Source organism: Alnus glutinosa, chromosome 12 (assembly GCF_958979055.1).
Source record: "Alnus glutinosa chromosome 12, dhAlnGlut1.1, whole genome shotgun sequence".
NCBI lineage: Eukaryota > Viridiplantae > Streptophyta > Magnoliopsida > Fagales > Betulaceae > Alnus > Alnus glutinosa.
In genome coordinates, this window is record NC_084897.1 from 24,902,636 (window position 1) to 24,929,243 (window position 26,608).

The 26,608-nt window shown below is 33.7% G+C and overlaps 3 protein-coding genes across 3 annotated transcripts; 2 read left to right on the forward strand and 1 right to left on the reverse strand.

Moving 5' to 3' along the window:
- Positions 1–4,961: 4,961 nt before the first annotated feature.
- Positions 4,962–6,258, forward strand: LOC133851223 (heavy metal-associated isoprenylated plant protein 43-like). Its single transcript, XM_062287553.1, has 2 exons — positions 4,962–5,173; positions 5,851–6,258. Exons 1-2 carry the CDS (start codon positions 5,089–5,091, stop codon positions 6,162–6,164), a joined length of 399 nt encoding a protein of 132 aa, XP_062143537.1. The 5' UTR covers positions 4,962–5,088; the 3' UTR covers positions 6,165–6,258.
- Positions 6,259–9,334: 3,076 nt separating this feature from the next.
- Positions 9,335–17,337, forward strand: LOC133851221 (toMV susceptible protein tm-1(GCR26)). The gene is made up of 9 exons (XM_062287551.1): positions 9,335–9,562; positions 11,486–12,130; positions 12,766–12,972; positions 13,384–13,599; positions 13,735–13,957; positions 14,899–15,146; positions 15,884–16,062; positions 16,156–16,409; positions 17,108–17,337. The coding sequence occupies exons 1-9, from the start codon at positions 9,431–9,433 to the stop codon at positions 17,257–17,259; spliced, it is 2,256 nt and encodes a 751-aa protein (XP_062143535.1). The 5' UTR covers positions 9,335–9,430; the 3' UTR covers positions 17,260–17,337.
- A 1,002-nt stretch (positions 17,338–18,339) lies between these two features.
- On the reverse strand, positions 18,340–22,908 carry LOC133851222 (abscisic acid 8'-hydroxylase 1-like). The gene is made up of 9 exons (XM_062287552.1): positions 22,573–22,908; positions 21,837–22,158; positions 20,629–20,778; positions 20,215–20,466; positions 19,754–19,840; positions 19,530–19,608; positions 19,074–19,180; positions 18,850–18,968; positions 18,340–18,768 (listed from the first exon to the last, which is right to left on the reverse strand). Exons 1-9 carry the CDS (start codon positions 22,833–22,835, stop codon positions 18,675–18,677), a joined length of 1,473 nt encoding a protein of 490 aa, XP_062143536.1. The 5' UTR covers positions 22,836–22,908; the 3' UTR covers positions 18,340–18,674.
- Between the last annotated feature and the right edge of the window lie 3,700 nt (positions 22,909–26,608).

A 26,608-nucleotide genomic window follows, 5' to 3' on the forward strand; every position in this document is an offset into this window, starting at 1 on the left:
TGATCGACTGAACGTGTGAAAGAAAGAGTCGAAAGACAAAGTGAAAAAAGAACGTGCGGATAGGGTTCCGTTTCAGTGTTTCTTAACTTTCTTTTTTGAAGTTTCTCTTTTTTAACTGCATCGTAATCGGGTTGACCCGATTATGACCCAAACCCAATTATGCCAAACTCAACCCCGGATTTTTCGTGTTGTGTTCGTGTCGAGTTTGAGGATCGTGTAAAAAATTATCGAGTCTACTCACGAGTAGCTATGCTAATTTACAGATGTAGTTTCAAAGAAAAAAAACAATAATAAATTACACTAAACCCCCCAATTTGACACTCAATTTACAAAAATACCTCCAAACTAGCTTTTGCAATTTGCAGTGCATAATGGTTCGTTTGAGTGTTGAATTTTTAAAATTAGAATTGAATTCTTATTCTGTTCGCGGATTTTTAGGCAAAGAAATATGTTTGGATGATGAATAGAATTTAGATTTTTTTTGAATTTGTGTTTGGGGGTTGGATTTTTGAAATTGGAAATTATTATTTTTTAATGGGAATAAAAGATTGGAAATTATTGGAAGTTTGAAAAGTTGTGTATAATGATTGGTATTGTGAAAAGTAGTGTGGTATAATGATTTAAATAATAATGATTTATTATTAAAAAAAATTGTTTGATTTAAATATTGATTATTTAATTATTTAAAGTGTGGGATCCACACGTTTTTGGTTCTTTTGGAGAACCTTTTTCTCACGCGTGGGTCCCGGTTAGTTATCAGCCGTTTTTGTCCTTGAATAGTTGAATTGAGAGTGAATTCTTTGCGTGAAACGGGCTAGGCTTTGGGTTGAAACCGGGTGGGTGGGTTTTTTCCAAAACCCGACTAGAATAGGATTCCGTTTCTGCTCCCAAAATACTCGAAATCAGTACTTTAGATTTTGGTATTAAAATTAAAAATGGACGGAAAGTAGCTCAGGTCACTCGTACATGTCATCATTCCACTTACTAAAATGTCAAAATTTTCCTTTTGTTCAAATGCTACCATTTAAAATGAGAACAAAAACAAAAAAACCTAAAGACATACGCGCCTATATATATATATATATGTTTGAAAAATGATATTTATATAACAATTATATAATTGTTGTGCAAAAATTAAAAGATATGGGTAGGTTCCACGAGATGGGTCCCATTATATGGGTTTTACGATAAATGATCCCTACACTCATTTCTCACAACAGCTCCACAACAAGCTGACGTGGCCGGTAATATTTTATTATTTTTTTGTTTTGTTTTCATTTCTTTTTTAAAAAAATAATAAAATATTACCAGCCACATCAGTTTGTTGTGGGGCTGTTGTGAGAAATGAGTGTATGAATCATTTCTCGGGTTTTACATGGGACTCAATTTATATCTCTTGTCTTTTGCACAACAATTACACAATTATTGTGCAAGAGATATTTATATATATATAATTTTAATTGGGGTTAGGAAAAAGTTCTTCTATGTAGTGGGTTTTTTTTACGCTTTTCTTCAGTTTTTTTTTTTAAAAAAATAAAAAAATAAAAAAAATCAACTTCAAATCATTTTATTATTATTTTTTTAATATTACATCAATCACCTTTTTATTATTATTAAAATAAAAATACTTACTATAAAATATTTTTCTTTTATATTTTTATACAAATTATTTATTCCTTTATATGACATGACTATTGAACAGTTTTCGAATAAAGATGAGCTGACGAAAAAAAGTTGGACGTTCAACTCTTTTGGCTTGGTTGTTGGACGTTAAAGTGCAGTAAATAAGTTGCTTGCCGGTTGTTGAAGACAATAAAAGTTCAGGCTAATTGTTAATTGGTTCAATTAATTTAATTAAAGCATAGTATCCTCAACAAGACAACAACGTTGGACGGTTTTTATAAAAAAAATAAAAAACGTTGGACATTCATCTCTCTTTGGCCGGTTGTTGGACGTTAAAGTGCAGGTAAATAAGTTGTTTGGCGGGTTGTTGAAGACAATGAAAGTCTAGGCTAATTGTTAATTGGTTCAATTAATTTAATTAAAGCACAGTATTGAAGGTAATTAAAGCACAGTATTGAAGGGAATTAATGTACGTTGGATGAAGGCTAGGAAATTTAAATTAGTTGATGAAAGAAACTAATTTTGACGTTAAAGTAGTTATTTTCAAAACCAATAAAATATAATATTTAATTAAAATATAAATATTTAGAGGGTTTGATGTATGGAATTTTTTAAAAGTAAGAGATAAAATCAAAAAAGTAGATTATTTGAGTTAAATTTAAAGAAAATTTTGGAGAGTTTGATGAGGATGCCCTAAATTCGTGTAAACTTATCATGAATGCAAATAGTGCCAGCTTCAAAATCTTTGCTGTATCTAAGGCTTGGATCGAGCAAAAGAAAGGGTAATGTTTGAAGTTTTATTTTGCGTTATTTTTGTTTGAAGTTTTTTTTTTTTTAAATGATGTGATTTTTAAAATTATTCTTGAACTTGTAATTAATCACTATTAAATTTTTTTATCAAATAGTGATTTTAAAAGTTGCATAATTTTTTAAAAATGATAGAAATTTCTTACAAACCGAATTGTAGGAAATTTCATACAAACCATATATAAGATTGACATGTGTCCCTTGGCATATGAGAAATACATGTTGTTTTAATAGCATGTGCTTCTCATATGCTTAAAGGACACGTGTCACTTTTATATGTGGATTGTAAAAAATTTATTACAAACCGATTTGTAGGAAATTTATGTCATTTTTTTTAGGGATACATAAGTGAAATATGAGGGACTTCTAAAATTACTCTTGAATTCATGGTGTAGCCGGGTTTTTTTTTTAATTATTATTACTTTATTTTTTAAATAGTAAAACGTGCAAATTGTGGGGTAATTTTATTAGTACATTAAGTGTTCATCAAGTGTCCATAAAAAAATGAAGTGGCTTTTAAAATCATCATTTGATCAATCACACGCTCAATGATGATTTTAAAAATTATCTAATTTTTTAATGGACACTTGATGGATACTTAATTTATTAATAGAATTACTCCAAATTGTATAGACAATATGAACAAAATATTCCTAAGCATATTTTGAAAAGAATAAATAACTTTTAGAAGATGTATATAAGTAAACCAAACATTAGAATTTTATATTTTCAAGAATCATATCATATTTTTAATAATTTCCAAACGTGGAAGAATGTGAATGCTAGACAGAATGTTAGATTTCGCTAACCAAATGTCATGTACGAGTTATAATAATTAATTCCACGATTGAGTTTTCTGGATCTAATCAAACACATATCATTATTCATTAATGCCTAATTAGTTAAGTATTATAATTTCAAGCGAAATTTAAAATTTTAAAGAGTCTATTTTATTGTCCATATTAAAATTTGGTTTATCTAACGATTTACGTAGTGTTATGTCATTAAAAAAATTTCAAATGGGACACAGCCATTGATAAAGGGGCTATGAAAATGGCCATAGGTATAGTGATCAAGGACGTTGGTGGAAGTGTTGTGGCAGCAAGGGCGAGTATTCTTCCCTATATCGTCGATCCCACAACTGCTGAAGTTGTGGTTGCCCGGTATGCAGTGTCCCTAAACAACAAATTAAGTAGGGGGGGGGGGGGGGGGGGGGGGGGGAGGAGGGAGCATCATCCTTGAGGGTGATTCTTTTGAAGTGGTCTCGGCTCTGCGTAAGGAGGACTCCTGCAACCGGGTTTTTGGCCAACTCTTAGACGACATTAAAGCCTGCTTTTCTCATTTTCTTACTGTTGGTGTAATGCATGTTAGGTGAGATGCTAATAAGACAGCTCATGTTTTAGCTAAATGTGTGATTTCTTTAGACAAGGTATGGATAGAGAAGTGTCCATTCTTTATTCATGGTATTGTCTTACCAAAAAGAGATGATTATTTGGCCGGAGTAACGATAATTTCATCATTCTCCTCAATATATATATATATATATACACACACACCATTAAATCATCATTCTCCTCAATATATATATATATATATATACACACACACCATTAAATCTATGAAATCTAATATAGACCATGAAACATATTATCTTCATTTATAACCTATGGCATTATTTATTATTTCCAAACATTTTTAGAGTCTGTTTAGTCATTATTAAATCATCATTTATTTCAAAAGCTTAAGCTGATAAGAAATAGTGAATTTAATCATGTAATTAATATTTTAACATTCTGCCTCATGTGTGGGCTCAAGTTCTCCCTCGACAAATAAGACTCAATACGTTGAATATTTAACTAAAAATAAGAGTTACATTGTTGAGTCAGAGTTTTGACCTAAGACTTATGCTATGATATCATGTTAAATCATCACTTATCATAAAAGCTGAAGTTGATAACTAAGAGTGGATTTAATTAATATTTTAGCAGGTCATGTAATTTCGTATGTGAAAAGTATTGCATTCGAAGGAAAAAAAAAAAAAAAATGAAAAAGTCGACGTTTCCAAATCTAAATGTCGAATTTTTTTTTTGAAAAAGTCAACATTTGAAAAAAATGAAAAGTACGGTCGTCGTTGTGTTAATGTGATATTATACATTTTAAATGAAAGATCAAGATTTGAAGTTGGTGCACTTAGCGATGTATATGAAGTTAATGCTAACACATTTTTTAAAATTTTAAATAATATAAAATTATATATATATATTATTAAATATATTAACTTTAAATTCGAACCCTAAAATGAATAGCGAGAGAACCCTATTTTTCAAATGTTGTTGTGTTGTGACGATGGCCGGTGGAATAAAAGACACGGAAAAATGTAAGCAAAAACTGCCCAGAATGCAACGTTTTGTGGGGGTTATCAATGTATGATGTATGATAGTGTGATTAGGTGAGTATTTAACGCAGATTAGATATATAAAAGATGTATAAAAGGCAATCGTACAAGCACTAGCTCTTGAAAATGTGCCTTGGAGGTTGAACAACCCAGTGTTCGTTACGCCAGTCCTTCTCTTCAAGTTGTCCTTAAATAGTGTACTGCTAGCTATAAACCCAGTTAGAAGTTGGTTTTTCATTTAGAAAAGAGCAAGTTCTTCTACCATGGTGCAGAGAACTGTCTTGAAGGTCGACATTTCATGCCTCAAATGTAAGAAGAAGCTCCTCAAGGCGGTGTCTGCCCTGCAAGGTATGATCATAATTGTTTGAAAAAACTACCCTTATAATTTTTCATTTTCCATCACTTTTATAATTGAGTAGTCAAAATTTAAAAAATATCAATTTAAGATATCTTTTATTATTATTATTTTATTTTTTAATTTCAACGATCCGTTAGAATTTTTCGTTAAATCCTATCAAAATTTTCAAAATATCCTTATTTCTTTTTAAGAAAACAAATAAAAAATTGCAAGAGTTTAGATATTGATCATAATTTAATAGAATTTGCAAAAATATTCATGCTTGAATATTTGAAAATTGTAATTTTTGTTTTTAAAGAAATAAACACAGTAGTATTTTGAAATTTTGATAGAATCTAACGAAAAATTTTAATAGAGGGTTGAATTTTTTTTTTTTAAAAAAAAATAAAAATGAAAGATGGATATCATAAATTGGGACTTTTTAAATTTTGAGTACTTAATTGTAGAAGTTATGAAAAACAGAGATTATAAGTGAAGATTTCCCTTATTGTTTTGTTTCCCTTATTTCTTTCTTCGGGTTTGTGATACTCAATACGAACCCAATACGAAATTAATGAATTAAAATTAAAGAATTTAACATATTTATTTAAATAAATCAGATTATTATTAATTTATATAGTCTTATATTTATGTAACGACGGACCGTCTGATTTCCTCCGGATTGCAGGCGTTGATAAAGTTGAGACTGATGCAGCCATGGGAACTTTGACGGTGACAGGCGACGCAGATCCATATGAAATCATAGTCCGCACAAGAAAAGCAGGCAAATTTGCAGAAGTGGTAAGTATTGGGCCTCCTCCTGCTCCCCCAAAGAAGGATGAGAAGAAGCCCGAGGAGAAGAAGCCGGATCCGAAAAAGCCCGATCAGATGACCGAAGTCTACATACCATATATGCCCTACAACTGTCATGTATGCGAGCAAGTCGCTATGGTCCCTGTGGGCTTGTGGGACGAGCCCACTCCATCATGCTCTATTCTTTGACAATTCCTATATTAAATTTCAGACCCATAAACACAAAAAAGAAAGAAAGAAAAAATAATAATAATAATAATAAAAAATCAAGTTTTTGCTTTGATTGATGACCTTGTTTTGTGATGCTGCTGTTAGCTTATTCTTTTAGGTTTTAGTTTTGACAAAATTATGACAAAAGTCCAAGCATGTTGTTATAATTAAAAATGGTGATTGGTTCTGACCTTACACTTGATCAGACGTTCTTGTTGAGGTACAAAGCCAACTTCATGCAGTTGAGTTAGGCGATACTGATTTGCCTTTGTGGAATTCTCGAAGTGGTCACTTTAAGTGTTCGGAAACTTGGGAAAAGTTGAGAGAGGTGCATCCGGTTGTCAAGTCGTGGAAGATTGTTTGGTCGGCCACTTCTATCCACCGTCATTCCTTCATTCTTTTTCTTGTTTTCCGGGATGCTTTGGTCACAAAACAAAGGATGAGTGGATGAGGCTATACAGGGAAGTCTTTATGTCTATTCTGCTATGAAGCTCAAGAGAGCCGTGGTCACATTTTCTTTAGGTGCAGTTCCAGTCAACGGATTTGGACTGGAATCATGGTTGATTGCTCTTTTCGCAATGGGCCTTTGGATTGGGAAGATATAGAAGATTGGTGTGTGAAGGTGCTGCAGGAAAAAAGCTTAAAAGTTAGCTTGGACCGGTTATGTCTTGGAGCTACTGTATACAATTTATGGAAGTAAAGAAATGATCTTTTGCACAATCATACTCCACGCACCAAGGAAACAATCTTGGCTCGTATTAGGTGGAAAGCTCGAGCTAGGATTGTGGCTAAAGGACATTTCAAGCACCTCCAAAATTCTCGGTTTCTTGTTTCTACACGGAATCTGCAAAATCTGATCGGGTGTGCTCTATTTTTTAGAGTTGGGTGGTGTTGAGTTTTATGGTTTTTTGTTTTTTTGTTGTTGTTGTTGTTTATGAGTTAATGTGTGCAGTTTGATGGTTAGGCATTTTCTTGGATTGGCGTTGGTTTGGGTGGTTGGGGTCTGCTCCCTGCGTGGATGCATGTGTCTTGTTTGGGTGTTGGCTTTCGAGTGTTTGTGTTTCTAGGCTCCCTGAAGTGTATTCTGTTTTGGACCTTTTGGTGATCTATGAAATGCTTTATTCATCTAAAAAAAAAATTATGATCCCAACCCGATTTAAAAAAGAAGAAGAAAGAAAGTATAGTGATATTGTAGATGTGACACCTTATGAATGAGTAACTTATTTAATTTTGGGTAAATTAAATTTTACCTTGCAAATTATCATCCCAATTTTCACTTGCACCTCTAAATTACAACTCAAACTCAAAAATTATCAAAATATTTTGAATTGCCCCCTAGTAAAATTTGACCGTTATTTTAGATTTAAAACATTATACTTATGACATGTCAGACTGGCAGTCATGTAAAAAAAAAATATTATTAATGCTCTTATTTATTTATTTATTTTTGGCAAAGTTCACATATCCCCTCAAATTACTATCCAATTGACAATGCCCCAAACTTTCAATTTAGACAATGGTCCCCCAAATAACCAAAAATTATCAATGTTCCCCAATAACAAAAATATCCTTAATAAAATAAAATAAAAATACTAAAAATTCAAAAAAAAAATAAAGAGAAAAAAATAAAAATAAAATAAAATAAGAAATACATAAAAACCAAGAGTGACCAAATTTAAAAATAAAAAGAAAAATTAAAAAGTTTTTCGTTTTTTAAAACTTGTTGTTTAATAAATAAATTAAAAAAAAAATCGTTTTTAAAAAAAATATTTTTTCCTTTTTTTTTTCAAATTAAATTTTTTGTTTTTATTTGAATAAAAAATTTCTTCTTTTTTTAAATAAAAATGTTTGTTTTTTTTTTTTTTTTAAATAACATTTTTTTGAATTTATAAGGTATTTTTGTTTTATTAAAGAACTTTAAGGTCATTTTTTCTTTTTGTTGGCTTTGGAAATATTGACAATTTTTTTGTAGTTTGGGAGGATATTGTCTTAATTAAAAGTTTGAAGAGACATTATTAATTGGGTGTATGCGGACTTTTTTATTATTTTTTAAAAGAAAAAAAAGAATCCGTATGATATAGTTCATATTGTCACATCAAGGCACCCAACGTGGCAATCCAACCCTCTCTCACGTATTATTTCTGATGCCATATGTCAAGTTCAACTTTATACATATATACTTGTAAATATGCTATATCTCTGTCTTTTTTTTTTTCTTTCTCCCATCTATTATTCTTTTATAAGAGCGAAACATTCATCATCCTTTAATCTTCTTCTTCTAATGTATTTGCCGCTGCCAAAACAATAATATATATATATATATATATATGGATCCGGCTTCCATGCTACCGCATGGATGCTGTGAAATTTTGTGTGATCTACATTTTGTCACGTCATAGACAAGCAATTAATTCTATCCCACGTTTATTTGGCTATTTTAGATTGATTTGCCACTCTCGTCTCTCTCTCTATCTATTTCTTTAGGAGGTAAGCACCGGATATAAAGGCTTCAATTTTCAACTCTTTTGTTTGGTTTTCTCTAAAACAAACTGATGAAAACCAAGGAGCTGGACATGCTGATCATACACATGGGAATGGAGCTGAAGTTGCGCAAGACCTTTTGTCACTTCCTAGTGGCCCAATTACAAGACTTAGAGTCGCCAGTAGGAAGTGACAAAGGGTCTTGCACAACTTCAGCTCCATTCTTATGTGTATGATCAACATGTCCAGCTCCTTGGTTTCCATCACAAACACAAATGAAAGCAAAATAAAAACAAACAAAACCCATTATATGGTTTCTAGCATTATTTGGGGATAAATTGTAAGCAAATATGTTTTTTCCATTAAAATTATACGTCTTTAAACATTTTTTGATTATTACATATATTTTTAAAATACATATAAGACATTAAATATAAAAATGCACGTAAAAATCACGTGTTTTTAAAGAAAGCATTGAATTATTTTATAATTTAGATTAAATTTCGCAACATCTAACCATACACAAATGTTATATAATTTAAAAATAAAAAATGACACAAGAACATAAGCAAGATATACGTTGTTAAATGTACAATAAAATCTAATAATAATAATAATAATAATAATAATAATAATAAAAGTTACTTCAAAAGCAATTTGGTGCAAACCACCATTATCATAACACTTTGCTTGCAGAGATCGCACCCTCACCAACTCCGAAATCTGAGCCTTCCAACTCGTTCCGGAACTCGGGAAGTCGGAAAATGACGGGCCACGATAAAACTCTCCGAGTTTTCTGTGTCGGAACGGCCGATACGAAGCTCGAGGAGCTCCGATTCCTGTCCGAGTCCGTCCGATCCAATCTCAATAGCTTCTCCAAGAATTCGTCGCTGGAGGTATACACATTCAGTATTCTCTGCACACACACGATACATATATTATTTCTTTATTTATATGTTTCTAATATGTTTGATTGCTGATTGTTTGTTTATTTTTTGTCCGTTTTGTTTTAGTATGAACATTGCAGTTTTTGTACAAAAATATAGTTCCAATGTAGAGCTTCATTCCGTGAATTATTTTTTTTGGGAGCATTTTCTGGCTCGTCTATAATAGATTCAGAGATAAATAGAGTTAACGTTTATTATGTATTTAGCTTTCATTAATTTGTTTAGAATTGGCTTATCTGATTCTGTAAATCTTGTTTTTATTTCTTAATTTAGTCTAGAAGTTGTTAAAGTAATATTGCAAACCATTGGTGTATCTTACAATCTATAAGTTGTAGGTCAGCTTAAAATCTGTACAAGTAAATAAACATGTTACTGTAAATCATAATACTTTGTATGCCTATCAAGTGGTCAAGGTTCACTATACAAGCTAATTTTCAACTTCTACCTCATTTTAGAGACATATTTTCTTTTCTATGAAGGATGTCCTCACCGTCCTCATTCTTACTTGATTATGTAACTACAAAATATAATTTAGGAAAGATTATATTTTATCCACCTGTGGTTTGGCTCATGTTTCAGTTGCCAAGAGGAAAAGTTGCACTTTTCCCATAAGAGGTCTAATATGTTTCTTGGTTCATGAGTGTTAGGATAGTTTGATCTTATCTGACTGTTTTAGTAGTCTATCTTGTCTAGGAGTTGCGATACACTCTATCTTATTGATAGACATTGTGTTAATCTTGAATTGCAATCTCCTCTATAAATAATAAATGAAAGTGTGGGTATCGCTATACGAATCAGCCCCATTTGTTTTCTCAAAATGGTATAAGAGCTTTCTTTACAAAAAGAAAAAAAAAAAAAATTGCTTTTGTGACATCCCATAAAGTTAACCTCACATTGGAAAGATAAATTATCCACATTGAGTGGGTGGATTATAAATATGGTAATGGGTGCTAAATCCCACATTGGTACCTTACGATGTGAGACTGCGCTTTATAAGTGATTCTAGGGAGTTCCAATTGTAACTATACTAGTCTTCTTGAAGTGATAGTGTCAATGTGGCTTGTACTTTTTTTGGGCAATTGCAAATGGTATAAGAACAATTTAGTAACACCATGTGGTGCTGGAGCAATGTATGATATGGGACCTGACAAGGACGTCAAGGATTTGAGTGGGGGAGATTGTGACACCCTAAAAAGTTAGTCTTGCATTGAGAAGATGAATTGCCCACATTGAATGGGTGGATTATAAAAGGGGTTCTAAGTTTCATATTAGTTCCTTATTAGATGAGACTTAGCTTTATAAATGATTATAGGGAGCTCCAATTGTAACATGACTAATCCCTTTTGGAGTGCTAGCCATCTGTGCCAGCACTTTCCCTAGGTCGTTACAGCTTTCTCATATGTTTACCTTCTTGCCCTTACTCTCATCCATCCACGTCTCCTTTATTCTTCATGTTCTCTCTGCTTTCAAACAAGACTATCAGGTGATCTTTGTTCAAAGCTTGTTTTTGATTTTTTTTTTACTGGATTTATTCTTATGGTGGTTGTGGTCGGAATGTTGCACAGTTGAGTATTAGACAACAAATTGTAACGCAACTGCTGTGGTTTTCGATTGTGGTATATTGAGAAATAACTTTCTTTGGAAAGTGGTTTATCGATGTTATCTGTGGCTATCGATGTCACCAATGGTTGTCAATATTGACCCACTATTTTGTAAGTGTCATCTTCATTTTTTGAGTGCATTATTTGTTGTTTTTATGGTAATCTAACATTGTAGTTCAAGTCAAGATGTAGGCTATTTTAGTTATTCGTTTTTTGTTGTGAGTAAACTAATTTGTTCTCATTCGTTGTTAAATGTTCACGGAAATGACAGGTAGAAGTGGCGGTTGTAGATGTTTCTTGTGGTCATAAGGAGATTCAGAGTTTGGGGGATTTTATGTTTGTCTCAAGAAATGATGTTCTCTCTTGCTATTTTGAAGCCCCGAAAGTGCTTCCAAATGACAGAGGCGAAGCTATTGCTGTAATGAGTAAAGCACTTGAACATTTCTTTAAGAAAGCTCATGAGGATCATCTTTTGGCTGGCGCCATTGGTATTGGAGGAAGTGGAGGGACATCTCTTATATCGTCTGCCTTAAGACTTATTCCAGTTGGGACCCCGAAGGTCGTTGTGTCAACAGTAGCTAGTGGTCAAACTGAACCTTATGTTGGGACATCGGATTTGCTATTGTTTCCGTCTATTGTGGATATCTGTGGGATCAATAGTTTAAGTAGGGTTGTGTTATCAAATGCTGGAGCTGCTTTTGCTGGGATGGTGATTGGAAGGCTTGAGAGGTCCAGAGATTTTTCTAGTGTCAATGAAAAAGCTACACTTGGTATAACTATGTTTGGGGTTACAACTCCATGTGTAAATGCTGTCAAAGAGAGATTGCATAAAGAAGGTTATGAGACTTTAGTTTTTCATGCCACTGGGGTAGGAGGTAGGGCTATGGAGTCTCTGGTTAGGGAGGGATTTATACAGGTACCTGTCTGTACAATCCATTTGCATTTAAATATCTTGAGCTTGAACAAGATACATGCTTTGTCAAAAGAAGTGGAGCATTTATGTCTTTGGAAGTTGACTATAAACAAACTTGGAACCTTTTTCCATGTTTAGTAGTTGGAAGATGCTAACCAAAGTTTCTTTGTAGGTTAAATTTCAACTTTAAATTTATAAATTGAACTGTTGAAGATTACAGTTGATCAAGTTTATGTGACTTGAACTTGTCTTGGAATAACTAGTTTGAAAATTCAATTGCTTAAGCTATAGATTTGTAATTGTGTTTTGTCATTAGTATGTACTCTTTTGAGCTAATTTTAATACTTAAGAGCTCATTAAAGATTTTCAAATTTACATTTATGTCCCATCGTGTTATAATGGCTTGTGACTAACAAGAAATCCTTTAATTCACTTATATTGTAGACTAGTAGTGTCGAATATTTTCTGATCGTCATATCTTTAATTTATTCAGTCTATCAGTGTTTGCTGTGGTTCAAGTTGGCACAACCAGATCATTTAATTCCTTATAATCTGTTATGGTATCCAATCCTTTTCTGCTACTTGATGATGGCTTCGTACTTGTATAATTCAATATTTTTTCTTTTAATTTTACTTAGGGTGTTCTGGACGTCACAACAACAGAGGTTGCAGATTATGTGGTTGGAGGTGTAATGGCTTGTGACAGTTCCCGCTTTGATGCCATAATAGAGAAGAGGATTCCTTTTGTCCTGAGTGTGGGAGCCTTGGACATGGTTAACTTCGGAGTTAAAGATACCATGCCTTCTAGTTTTCGGGAGAGAAAGATATATGAACATAATAAACAGGTAAAAGGTTTATATTTTTTATTTTTTTATTTTAATTTTAATTTTTTTATCTTTGATCTTTGTCATGTTGTGATTCTGGCATACTTTTAGGCATTTGAGTGCTTCCATTTTCAAGATGCTGCTAACGAGTGTAGTGATCTTTGTCATGTTATGATTCTGGCATACTTTTAGGCATTTGAGTGCTTCCATTTTCAAGATGCTGCTAACGAGTGTAGTCATATTATCAATTTATGAATATAGTAGATGTTCTTGTGATTCTAATGGAAAATTTGAGCCCTGATTTGTGTTCCATTGCTGGACAATTGGAATCTCTTGTCTTATGCTGTAGCAATATTCTAATATATCTCTGACTATGGGAAATTGTATTTCAGAGTGTGACTTTATAACAGAATCTATGTTTGCCATTTTCAGGTCACACTCATGCGAACCACCTCAGATGAGAACAAAAAATTTGCTGACTTTATAGCAAATAAACTAAACAAGTCCTCATCAAAGGTCCACATTTGCCTGCCACAAAAGGGCATCTCTGCTTTGGATGCACCAGGGAAGCCCTTTTATGATCTTGAGGCCACTGCTACTCTTATAAATGAACTAAAGAGACGTATTCAGACAAATGAAGATAGGAAGGTACAATTATTGTTCATTGACTGGTGCATGTCACTGGTTCAACCTTCTCTCTTTACTTTGGTTTTATGGGCATAATCTGATACACTTACTATCTGGATTTACCTTATGCAATTGAAAGTTGTGCATGTTTTATAGGTGAAGGTGTATCCTTGTCATATTAATGACTATGACTTTGCAAATGCATTGGTTGACTCATTCTTAGAGATTAGTGCGAAAAATTCTAAAGATTCCAGTTCTCCGCAAGTTACTAGTCCTGGAACCAATCAAGATCTTCATGAGGATACTGCTTCTAAGATCAATTCATCAAGGTTTGGGGCCGCTCTCTATAGCCCAAGTGACTTCCCAGATGCAAATCCAGGTTGTTGTTTTAACAGTTGAATTCGTATGTTATGCAAGAAAGTACAGTGCAATTAAATGAAGCTTGGTGTTATCGTTGGAAAGTGTTAATTGCTGTTTGTGAAGATACTTTTGGAAATCATTAATTTCGTCTTTTTAATCCCAGTAATTGGTAGCTTTCATGCAACAGATGCAAAGTCATCTTGTGTTGACTTTAGATTAGCATTGTTTCCATTAATGCAGTCTAATTTGTGATTCAGATTGTATCAGGACAAGAACGTGTTAATAACAATAGCTCTATGTTTTCCTCGATTACAAATTAACCATCTAAAGCAATTATCAAGAAAAGAAAAAAACTTTTACATCATGATGTCAGTTATTTATTTTTGGCTTGTAGGCATGCTTTCTGCATTGTTTGCATTAAATTAAATAGGGGGCTGGGTTCTCCAATCAGGTTGAATTTTGTATCTATGTGCCGGATTTTTCTTGTCACTGGATATGAGGACGTTGGGTTGAAGTGTCCGATTGTTCAAAAAAGAGTGGATTATGGGTTTGTGGCAGTGCATTGTATAGTTCACACTTCTTTTATTGTTTTTTTTTTTTTGCCTTCTTCTTCTTCTTTCGTCCCTGCATCATCTCCAGAGTAATACTGTCAGTCATAATTATTCTCATTCCCATATTATTTTGTGTCAGCTTTAGGACATCTGGTTACATTAGAATATTCATGTAATAAATTCTGTTTTGTTTAAGTTTTTACGTGTAACGTTGAGCAAGTGTTAAATGAATTGGGGCATGGCATTGAGTAGGCATTTGTTACATAGATTCACTTGTTCATCTATAGACTCATAGACTTTTGAGTGCTTAATTGTGGAATAATGTTGAATTACCGGCCACCAAAGGTTAGGGGGAATTTTGTTCTATGTCAATGTGGTCTGAGAGCTAATCAGTTTACTTTTCTAACAGAAACTTTACAAAGAACTCGGGCAATTTTGCAGCAATTGAAAGATCAAATAAATAAAGGAATTCCAATTATAGGAGCTGGTGCAGGAACAGGCATATCTGCGAAGTTTGAGGAAGCTGGTGGTGTTGATCTGATAGTGTTGTACAATTCAGGCCGTTTTCGCATGGCTGGAAGGGGTTCCTTATCTGGCTTATTGCCTTTTGCTGATGCAAATGCTATTGTACTTGATATGGCCAATGAAGTGTTGCCAGTAAGTTTCAACTGCTTGCTTGTAAAAAAAAGTTATTCAGAAGAGAGATCTTCTTCAGAGAATCTTTTTGTTAAATCCTCATTGTATTAAACTTCTATAAGCCTGTTGTCAAACTCGAAGTTCAAAATATTTGTTGGAAAATGGCATTGAAGGAACCACTAGTTGGCGTATTATGTGTTAAAAGAACAGGGAAGAGTGGACGGTCACCAAGTTTATGGAAATTGTAACCTGCATCTGACACAGAAGAAATATTTGGATATGAATTAGGTACTCAAAATATTCAAGAATTTTGTTTTCAGATAATATGAGAAGTATTGAACATCTTATATTGAATTTTCATGTAACTTAAAGCTTTCCTTCAAGTTTACTTTTTTTTCTTTGAATTACTTTTTTTTTAAAAAAAAAAATGATTGGGTTGGATTAATACCACAAATTCCATTCAATTTGATTTAATACTGTAAAGATCTTATGTTTTAGTGTTAGACCATTCAGCTAATTATCGAGATTTTATTTGTATAAATAGTTTATTTATATATTTATTTTACTCTCTGGTACTTCTGTTAGTTTTCTTTAATTTATAATTCTATATCATTCTTGATTTATAACATCATATTTCTTATGGATGATGAGTATAACTTAAAATGAACAAGGAAAGACCTGACCAATTATGTTGCTTACCCAATTTCTGCTCCACTTTTCAACATTTTGTACTGATGTAGGAGCTTACACACGTGTAGGTGGTGAAGAAGGTACCAGTACTTGCTGGAGTATGTGCTACCGATCCTTTTCGCCGAATGGATTATTTCCTCAAGGAGGTGGAGTCAATTGGATTCTCTGGGGTGCAAAATTTTCCAACTGTTGGGCTCTTCGATGGTAATTTTAGACAAAATCTTGAAGAAACAGGAATGGGATACAGGTATGCCTTCAAAGAAAATTTACCCTCTTATTTATTTCCTTGGAATGGTAATTTATGCCTTATAGCTAATATTTTTCTTGTTTTAATAATCAGCTTAGAAGTAGAGATGATTGAAAAAGCTCATAAACTGGGTCTCTTGACAACCCCATATGCTTTCAACCAAGATGAAGCTGTGGAGATGGCAAAAGCTGGGGCTGATATCGTAGTGGCCCATATGGGACTCACTACATCTGGCTCTATAGGCGCAAAAACATATGTAACAATGGAGGAAAGTGTAGTTCGCGTTCAGGCTATAGCTGATGCTGCACATAGAACCAATCCCAATGTTATTGTACTCTGTCATGGAGGTATCATCTAGAAAATGGTTGCGTCTTGTTACGAAGTTTTGGCAGTCCCGAAATCTTGATATTAGTTTCATAAAACACTGGCAGGAAATTTCTTGACTTGATACGGATTGTGTGTGTGTGTTAGATACACTGGCATAAAACATATCCTCTGTGTTGTTGAAGCAATCATTGTCCTCTCGGAAGTGAAAGTTATTGAGTTTTTTTTAGAAACTCATTATCATATTCTGGCTTTCTTCTTTCTTGTTTTGCTGTTCGTCCATGCTAACATTGTCATTTCAGCTATCAAAATCTTATTCAGTAGAAATTGGATACACTAAATTGAGAGTTTTTAAACTTTGGAAGGAGATTGCAATAGCAATGAAAGTTCAGGGGGGTTAAGTGAAGTTTCCCCCCTCTTTTCCAAGCCAATATAATATATATATATATAGGGGAAATTTCTCTTAACACCCCTGAATTGGCATCACTTTTGCAATTACATAAAATTTTTAAATTGTCAACTCCCTTATCATGCTTGGGCTATCCTAACTATAGTTTTCTTTAACTTTGATTTTTGTAAACCAGTCACTTTCAACACTCGAAAAGTATTTTAAAGGTTGTTTTTCATGTGCTAGTCTCTTCAATATCTCTTTACATATTTAAAACGTTCTTGGTCCGTCAGTCAATCAAATCTACTAAACATGATCTGGTACACCTTGCAGGTCCTATATCTGGTCCTAGTGAGGCCGAATTCATACTGAAGAGAACTAAAGGTGTCCATGGATTTTATGGTGCATCAAGCATGGAGAGACTACCAGTTGAACAAGCTATAACGACCACAGTCCAATTATACAAATCAATTTCTATCGAGTAAAGCTCGATGTATCTGTTCTTTGTCATGCCCTATGTTTGATGTATGCTTGTATCACCTTATATCTATTGTATTTTCTTACATCCTGAGAATGTGAAGAAACTTGGATATAATGTTTAATATCGAATAATTTGTGTATATATATATATATATATATATATATTATAAGTAATTGGCTCCAAGGAGAGGGGAAGGGGAGATTTGAACTTATAAAAAGAAAATATTTATAAGCAACAAACTGGTTGGGTCAATCATATATTTGATTTTTGTAAAGTCTTCTTTTTGTTTCAAACTATACTGCTTAATGCTTATGCTACTGATACAACATAACAACATTCTCCAAGGTTGCATGCATGTGCTTTGCATGTTTCTTTACCTGCACACCTGCATCTCAAGAGCATTCCATCAAGTGCCACTTGTATCATCTCACAAGGGGAAGAACAGAATGCTTTTGAGATGCAACCTACTCCATGCCAATCCCCAAATGTCTTTGCAACCTTGACTATGACAAAAGATGGACAGGGCTGATAACATTGAGATCTAGAGAATCGAGATATTAAGGTTTTCAGATGTATTGGCACCTTCAAATCCATATAAGCATGCATCGATGGCAAAACTTTCATGTTTGGTTTTGGCAACTGCTTCAGCAGTCTGGCGGTCTGGTTTGGACACTTCAAGCTCCGCTATGCTCCAAAATTGATGTGAGTGGTAGTGCAATTTTCTCTATTTTATTATTATTATTATTATTTTTTCTGTCTTTTTCCTGAGACCTGATTGTTGGCTTGTCAGGCTCTCCGTAATTATTGATGTCTAGGTATCTCAGGAACATGTATGATGTCCTCTGATCTCAGAGTCGCAAACTTCATGTTAAAACTAATGCTTCTTTTAATTTCTCCTGATGTCCATATAATTTTAGTCAAGCAGAAAATCTAGGCCGCTGTAGTATCCTATCAATATTAAAAATTTAAGGCTCTATTAGTAGTTTGGCAATAGTATGCTAGTTGAGTATGCTTCTGAAGCAGTATAGGGGCCTTGTAATATTCTTGGATATCTTTTTCTAAAAAACATGCTGGAAAATACTACTGTTGTTCAATATGCAAATTTCTCATTAATATAGCTTAACCCTTCTTAAATGCAGTGATATGGAGCTGCACAGAAGTAAAACATATTATATTTCTAGCTTTTATTTTAAAAGCAAATGGAGCCTGATAGTTGTTGGATTCAATCTGCACTCTGTTCCTATATGTTGTGTTGTTGATCTCTGGAAGAGTGTTCATAACTAGAGGCATTACATGCTTCATTATCTGAACGAGGTTGGACATATTTCAGACCACCCCTCTTTGTCTTTCAAGCATGCTAGGAACTTCTCACACTGTTAACATACAGAAGACTGAACTCATCTATGCTTAGTTCCCACCTCATAAGGGCTCCAAAGTTATGGGACACCCACTTCTGAGTCTCGGAATATGTGCTTTCTTTTCTAGGCAAGTATCTAGATCATCAACAGTCCACCTACACCATAAAGAGGGAATTATTTTATTTTCTGTAGAAGTTAAAGCAGGATGAAATCTTGGTAAGTGAAAGATAACTCACTTGTATCCACTAGTCAGTCGGTGTAGAAAGACCAACATTGTCACCTTTGCCATATTCATTCCTAAGCATGTCCTAGGTCCTGACCCAAAAGGTATATGACTGTATGGCTTTTGCATTTCCTGGAGGAATAGACATGGATTTGTTACTCGTATCTTATGCCTAAAACTCATTGCTGTAATGTATGCGAAAACAACAAATCAGGAGCTGGGTAGAGAGCTAATTACATCAAATCTTGAAGGATTAAATTGCATAGGGTCCTTGAACAAATCTGGGTCATAGTGTATACAAGTTGCGTCAATGTTTACGTGCCATCCTTTCTTTATCTCAAAACCTGCCATAATGAACTTTTTCAGTAGGTATTGTTAAATCACCAATTATCTCAAAAGTTTAAGCCGAAGAAAAATGTAGATTTAATCATTTAATTAATATTTTAACACTCCTTAATAAGTGAAGTTCAATACGTAGAATATTTAATAGAAGGGGGGCGAATTACAGAGATAATGTTCAAACTTAGGACCTCTGTTTTGATTCGATATTAAATCACCAATTGTTTCAAAAGGTTAAGTGGATGAAAAATGTAAATTTAATCATTCAATTAATATTTTTATAATTACTTTGGAAAGAACAATAAAGTATTAATCCTCCCCTTTAACATAAATAAAACAAAAGGAGAAACTTGCCTGCTATTGTGCAGTCATTAAGTGCAACACGAGGAAACCACAACAAGACATTTGACATTCTTAATGTTTCTTTGACAACCTGAAAAAGACATGAATTAAAATACCAAGTCTGTTCAATACATGGCGTTACATATATTTATATGTTCTTGGTACAATTTAAATGGAACAGCCTAACTTGCAAAAAATTTCACCAATAGAGAACATTCTTAATTAGATTTTCCAACCTTTGAACCATAGGACATGTTGTTAAGATCTTCAAGAGTGACTAAGGCTCCTTCAGGCTTATTTCTGAATATTGACAATTGTTCTTCCTGTAAGTTTACAAGAATATTAATTTTCTTGCCAAAGTGAACATTGATAAAAAAAAATAATTGGACGTGCAAATGAGAAGACTGTTTCTCTTCACATGCTGATCTGGTAATTAGTTCTGTTGCTATCAAGGGCATGTTGGAAAGTATGTAAACAGTGAGTATTTTTTTTTCCCTATTCCCCCTTCCCTTTTCTTCACTTTTCAACTTGCCTCCTTTTGAGTAGGTTTTTATTCACTATCTTTAGGAATCACACTTCAAATACAGATAGTTTAACTGGACAGATTATAGAACTTATTCTTGTTTGAGAGTTCTTATGACAGGCCCTGAACAGCAGGTTCGTTGCACATATTTATTAAAAAATCTGCATGACTCACCCTGAGCCTGTCCTGGGCTTCTTTGTTCTCATCCAGAAACTTGACACTCCACATCATTGCAGCTGCAGTGGTGGTCTGCCCCGCAACTATCAATGTCAATAGGTTATCCATAATCTCGGAGTCGTCGAGCTTTTCGTCAGGAGGATACGAGTCTCTCTGTATCATGGACTGCAAGAAGTCTGGAGGAGACTCCTTTCCACTCCGTCGTCTTGTAATTATATCTCTAAAGGTTTCCATGAGCCTTTTACGTGCCTGCTTCAATGGTTTTCTGTTAGTCTTAACAAAGTATACAGTTGGAAGGTTAATTCTTACAACCTGGAGTTATATTTATCATCATCTTGCCTGGATGCATGGCCTGTCCAAAAACCAGGCAATTGTAACCCTTGTAAACCTCCCTAGAGCTGCCTATCTTACCTTGATGCCTTTGTAGTATCTGGTGCCAGGAATCGCGATGGGAAAGGAAATCATAGCATTGGAAATAGATGTGCAGTCTCTTTCGATATCTCCTAGCAGGGATTCATCGGTGATGCTCAAAAGCATTTTGCACATTGCATCAAATGTCAACTGTCAATCAGACATTGGCAAAATGTTAACCATTGGACTAGAAATGAGTAATGCTAAGCATCTCCAGCAATAATAATCAAAGTAGCTATTGAAAAAGTAATATTCTCTATTTTAGCTACTACTTTTTCTATATTCTCTCCATTCTTTATTCTACTCTCTACTTGCATTTAAATATTATCTTGATTGTAAAAAAATGTGAAAGAAATAGGAAGAAAGAGAAAGAAAAAGAAGGAAATGTAGAGAGAAAATAATAAAAAACTATTTGTAATGTGAATAGTGAATAGGCAGAAGAACCTATTTTGTATTTAGAGCATCTCTAACAGAATAGGCAAATGGTTCATAATAGTCAAATTTGACTATTATGAGTTATTTTTCGTCTCCAGCAGAATAGGCAAAATAGATTTTTTCCTTCTTGTGTGAATAATAAATAGGCTCTTATGCTTATTCATTATTCATACTACAAAAAGTTTTTAATTATTCTCTCACCCTTTCCTTTTTCTCTCTCTCTTTCTCCCTACTTCTTTCACACTTTTTTTCACACAAAATAATATTTAAATGCAAGTAAAGTATAATCGAGAATCTATTAGAGAGAATATAGAAAAAATGGCAGCTAAAATAGAGAGTTGTACTTTTTCAATAATTATTTTGGCTATTATTGCTGGAGATGCTCTTACTATTCACACTAGAAGGAAAAAAATCTTTTCTGTTGGAGATGCTTTATAGATTGTTATACGAATGTCATACAACTTGATGATGTGACAATGAAAAATAAGTCGTAGAATAAAATTAAAAATTTAAGGGTTGATTTTTATTTCTATGTCGTTCCATTTGTAGGACAATCATTTAACAGCATGCAAAATAAATAACATTACTCAACCAAAACTTATTTGGGCCAGACTTTCTTTAATCCTTCTAAATTAAAGTGAAGCAACTTGATTCCTCTGGTCAAAAAAATGATGTACTTTGGCTGAATTAGTGTTTTTAATGGCATTTATGACCAAAAAAAAAAAAAAAAAAAAAACCTAATTCAAGTGATCAAAGAAATGTGTTTCTTCTACCTTCATACTGAAGTCAAGCACCACCAAGCTTTTCCCAGCTTCGAAATTCTTCAGCCTTTCAAGCAGCATTTTGTCGAACTCCTTGACAAACTTCGACAAAGATTTCATGGAGAAAGGATCGGATAGAAGACGCCTAATCCTTCTGTGGCTCTCATGTGGCACACATAGCAAGCTCTTTTCTCCAACCGCGTCTGCCATTGATTTCACATACCCCTTGTTGAAATCCACAAAATCATTAGCAAATACCCTTCTTGCACCCTCGGTACTAGGAACAAACACATGGATCTTTCCGAATATCCTTGTCTTAAAACACTTTCCATGCCTACATTAATTCACCACAATTATTGTCAACTCTATATATACAGGATATAATAATCTAATTTAAAGACCACCTTAATGAGCTAGCATTCTAAAGTACCTAGAGAACTAATTAAAACATATATGGTTTTCGTGCTTAGTCTGATCAGAGAGCATATATGTGATTTGGCTTAGGTGTTGTAAAAAAAAAAAAAAAAAAAAAACTACAGCACGTCTTCTCGTGGAGCACTGGCATCCCGAGCGTCAACCGTGTCATAAATCGACATAACGCTAGCAAACTCTCTTTTATGTCTGCCTCAAAAACTGAAAATGATCGATGTTTTGTTGTACGTTGTTGCATGAAGACTTAGAGGATGAGTTAATCCTATGTTTAATTACTATGAATTAGTATTGATAAACTCGAAAGAGAATCACTGACCATAGTCTTCGGAGTCTAACAAAATCATAGCATCCTCTTGTACTGTTCGTGGCTGACAGAAAAGAAAAGGTTTCACCAAGAAAAGGCAACCCCAGCCGGCCTGCAGGGATCTCATGACCTTTCTTCTCAGTACTTACGAATCTTCTCCAACTCCAAGCTTTCGAGACAAAAAAAATTGCTCCTACACAAAGCACTGCAACAGAGATAATATCATAACAGTTCAATACTAGGAAAAGTAGCTCTTCCTTAGAAAGATGGAACATTATTAGCTAGCTTTCTTCAACCAATCTACCGGTCGAAGAAAGATAAGATATATGCCAAGGTTGTGAAATATGCTTCAGGTGGTGCATGTTTTTATATAGCAAGATAAACAACGTTTGAATGAGACAGGATGCTTTAGGAATTGAAGCTAGGTACAACATTATTAAAATGTGGAGCATCTTAGGAAGGATCGATGCTTAGACACAGGTTTACAAGATTCATATTGGTAAAAGACAACGTTAATTCCATGTGCCATAATATCCACTAGACGGCGTTGTTATTCAAAATAAATATTAACAAACAACTTAAAACACTCAAATGGGTAAGAATATTTTTTCAAATTAACAAAAAAACAAAAAGCAAAAAATTCCCACAAAATACATTAACAAACATACCCATCGACCCGCATGCCCGCCCTGAGTTTAGATAAAGTAATGGCTTACAACGACTTCCATTTTTTTTTTTTTTATTTAAATATCAATTTTGATTCAAGCTGAAATTATTTTTGTTTTGTGCTAATCAACTCAGACTGAAATTTCAAATAGGTAAAGCTTTTCTTTTCTTTTTTTTTTTCTTTTTTTTTTGACAAACAAATAGGTAAAGCTGGATGCCTTAGCTAGTGACGCTGATATGTATGCCTGTCATAGGTTTAGAAAGCTCTCCACTATATAATATTGAGCGTGCATGTTGCGCCATTTTGTTTTTGAATGGGGACCAACATATATATTTGTCAATACGCGAATCATTTCTTTAATTTTCTCAAAAATATATATATGTATATATATTTTGTCGTGTTGTGTATCGTTTCATATATTGTGTCTATCATAAGAAACACCAACAAACCGGTTTGTAAGAAATTTTTTACGACCCACATATAAAAATGACATGTGTCATTGGCATGTGAGAATCACATGTTATTTTAATAGCATGTACTTCTCAGGTTCTTTTTTAATAGCATTAATAAAAAAATATGTGCTTCTCACATGCTTAAAGGACACATGTCATTTTTATATGTAGGTTATAGAAAATTTCCTACAAATATAAAACCTAAAGAAAAATAATATTAGATACACATGTAAAAACTACATATTTGTTACAAAACTTGGTAGAGAATTTAAAAATAAATCTAACTAAATAATTCAAATGAAAATATATATGCTGCAGCCTGGCCTGCATGCAATATCATCCAAAATAAAAATAGATCGTTTTAATTGTATGAATATTCGTGACGTACCCTTTTCGATATATATATATATAGCAAACGATATTTCCAAAAGTTTAACAAACCACAAAAAATATGTTTCATCCGAAAAGGCCGGATACATCCAATTTGAACAAGTATGATTAGAGATATTGAAGATTGAGGTCTCATGTAGGGCACAGCACATTAGAGAATTGATGACTGGAAGTGGAAATAATCGGAAAATGCGTGGTGGAACTGTTGTTTTTGGTTAGATTCGCATCAAAATGGAAGGGCCCTTTTAAGGATTCTGAAATGAGTAAGACTGTGCTACTATTTTGTGATTGGAAAATGGGTCAATTGATCGAGGGGACTCGGGAGCACTTGGTTACAAGACTGATCACGTAAGATGAAAACTACTTCAAATCGAGAGCTGAAAGGACAGCCTGGGAGTGGTGTGGCCTGTCATGATTATGCAGATGCAGTGCGCAGTGTACGTACCATTTGAAGTGGATGAATAGAACTGTCCATGCTTTCATGTATCGCCACGTGTTTTCCTCGCATGCTGTTAGATCACTGCTTATCTCAACGCTAGACACTGGCTGGCTTGAACTTAATACTCCTGCTCTGATACCATATTAAATCACCCGTTATCACTTAAACCGGTAGAAAAGGTATATATATATATATATATACACACGGAGGATTCCCCCCACCCCCAAAAAAAAAAGAAAAGAAAAAAAGATTGAAAAACCTTTGAGAATCTTAAATGGACTGAAGAACACTTCAAACTGCCACTTTTTAAGCATACAGAAAATAACACAGACATGAGACATTGATACATGTTTTTTTACCAAGACAGACATAATTAAAAGGGTCATTTATCTCTTAGACAGAAGAAGTTGATTTTATTCAATTCTTTTTTTACTGAATCGATCGACCATTGGTTTAATTTCTTCAGTTTCGATCAGCAGCAATAGCAGTGCTTACTAGGAACCAATCTCTTATTATAATGAGAGCCATCGATCATCAAGAGTAGAAGCTCACAGCTGCCATGGAAGCTACAGCACATGGCATTGTACCTGAAGCAGTAGGAACATGGACCCAAGTCCATGTTCCAAGAAAAGGAGCCATGTAGAATCGAACATGCAGCACAAGGCCCTCAGCCTCAGGCAGGCCCCTACTACACTTGTCCTTTAGCCTAATGGAGTCCAATTATATCAAGGCCCTACAGTTCCTTCTCACAGGCCCCATTCACTGTTGTTCTTTCATTTGCTTTCGTGCACATGCTTTAGCTTAGTGAACTGTTTCCTATTTTGTTTTTTGAGGTATTTTTAAAGGATTTATCATTTTCTCTTCCATTCAAATCAGGAGTGAGAAAAATCCTCCCTTATAACCCTTTTTTCCTTACTCAATTAGAAAAAAAAAAAAAAAAAAAAAAAAACCAAGTTGTTATAAATACATTATTCTTATTTATTTTCCTTCTTTCCTTCTAGACAGTAGACACCTTGGGTAAAACCGGTAAAGAAAATTATTCTAATAGTGTTTTTGGCACTGTAATTTTGCAAACTAAAAATACAAAAAATATATCACTTAAAGAGTACGATTTTAAAATATTATGATTTGAACACGTCGAAATATATTATATTTTTTAAATAGCGGGCAAGAGGGTCAAGACATGAGAGTGACAAGTTGGTCAAACAGGTGAGGCTTGGATATCGATTAAGCCATCTTCAACGATATCTCATGTGGAATGGGCCTTTTTGGGGTTTAAAGAGGTGTCTTGATCCAACTTGAAACCCTGAAGGTGGGGAGAGAAGCTGTTACAATTGGGCAATCAGCTCGAGCCAATTACTAGCTTCTTGCAAAATAGAGTTCCTATGGTTCACCTAAGGTCCATAGGAAGGAACCAAAATTTCTTGCGTTTTTCTGTCTGAATATTTCATAGCTCGACGGAAGGAGTACTAAGGATTCTTTGAAATTCCACAAAATTCGGCAGGAAATGAAAGGGTGGTGTGGGGACTTGATACAAGCTTAATTTCTAAAGCACGTACGTAATGGATAGATTTAGGGTAGTTCAAAAAACTTCAACACTTCTCAAATTGACTCAAGAGCTGAATAATAATAATAATCTTTGCCTAATTTTATTAATGAACTTATGATATTTTTAAATAAACAATTACAATGCATAGTAGAAGTAAAAGACTAACTAAAATAAACCAATATTCTAATGGTAGTAATTATCTCTAATATTTAAATTCTAATAAAAATCCTAGTGTTATCAATAAAGATAACTTATTATCTCTAATGTATTTTAATCCTAAAGTACCCCTACTAGATCCTTAACAAGCCTACTTGTGCGGATTCAAGATCCTTTCGAATTTTACAAAATTCGACAGGAAATGAGAAAGGGGTGCGAGACATACTTGTCCAAATTCAGGATCCCTTGAAAATTCAAGGAATGAGAGAGGGGTGTAGAGCTCATTTGTCCGCGCACTTAGCCTCGGCTCCCTTCTCTCTCATTCCGTGTCCAAATTCCAAGAAATTTGGGAAAAAAAAAAAATTAGGAATCCTAATTCAATCGATTGGAATTTG

What these genes read in the sequence shown, in the direction of transcription:
- LOC133851222 (XM_062287552.1), bottom strand. Translation starts at nt 22,835, where the DNA reads ATGTTCCATCTTTCTAAGGAAGAGCTACTTTTCCTAGTATTGAACTGT. An exon ending in GATACTACAAAGGCATCAAG is followed by an intron (nt 20,467 to 20,628) that starts GTAAGATAGGCA and finishes CCATTGAAGCAG; the next exon opens with GCACGTAAAAGGCTCATGGA. An exon ending in CGACTGACTAGTGGATACAA is followed by an intron (nt 18,769 to 18,849) that starts GTGAGTTATCTT and finishes TTTATGGTGTAG; the next exon opens with GTGGACTGTTGATGATCTAG.
- LOC133851223 (XM_062287553.1), top strand. Translation starts at nt 5,089, where the DNA reads ATGGTGCAGAGAACTGTCTTGAAGGTCGACATTTCATGCCTCAAATGT. An exon ending in GGCGGTGTCTGCCCTGCAAG is followed by an intron (nt 5,174 to 5,850) that starts GTATGATCATAA and finishes TCCGGATTGCAG; the next exon opens with GCGTTGATAAAGTTGAGACT.
- LOC133851221 (XM_062287551.1), top strand. Translation starts at nt 9,431, where the DNA reads ATGACGGGCCACGATAAAACTCTCCGAGTTTTCTGTGTCGGAACGGCC. An exon ending in AGACAAATGAAGATAGGAAG is followed by an intron (nt 13,600 to 13,734) that starts GTACAATTATTG and finishes CATGTTTTATAG; the next exon opens with GTGAAGGTGTATCCTTGTCA. An exon ending in GAAACAGGAATGGGATACAG is followed by an intron (nt 16,063 to 16,155) that starts GTATGCCTTCAA and finishes TTTAATAATCAG; the next exon opens with CTTAGAAGTAGAGATGATTG.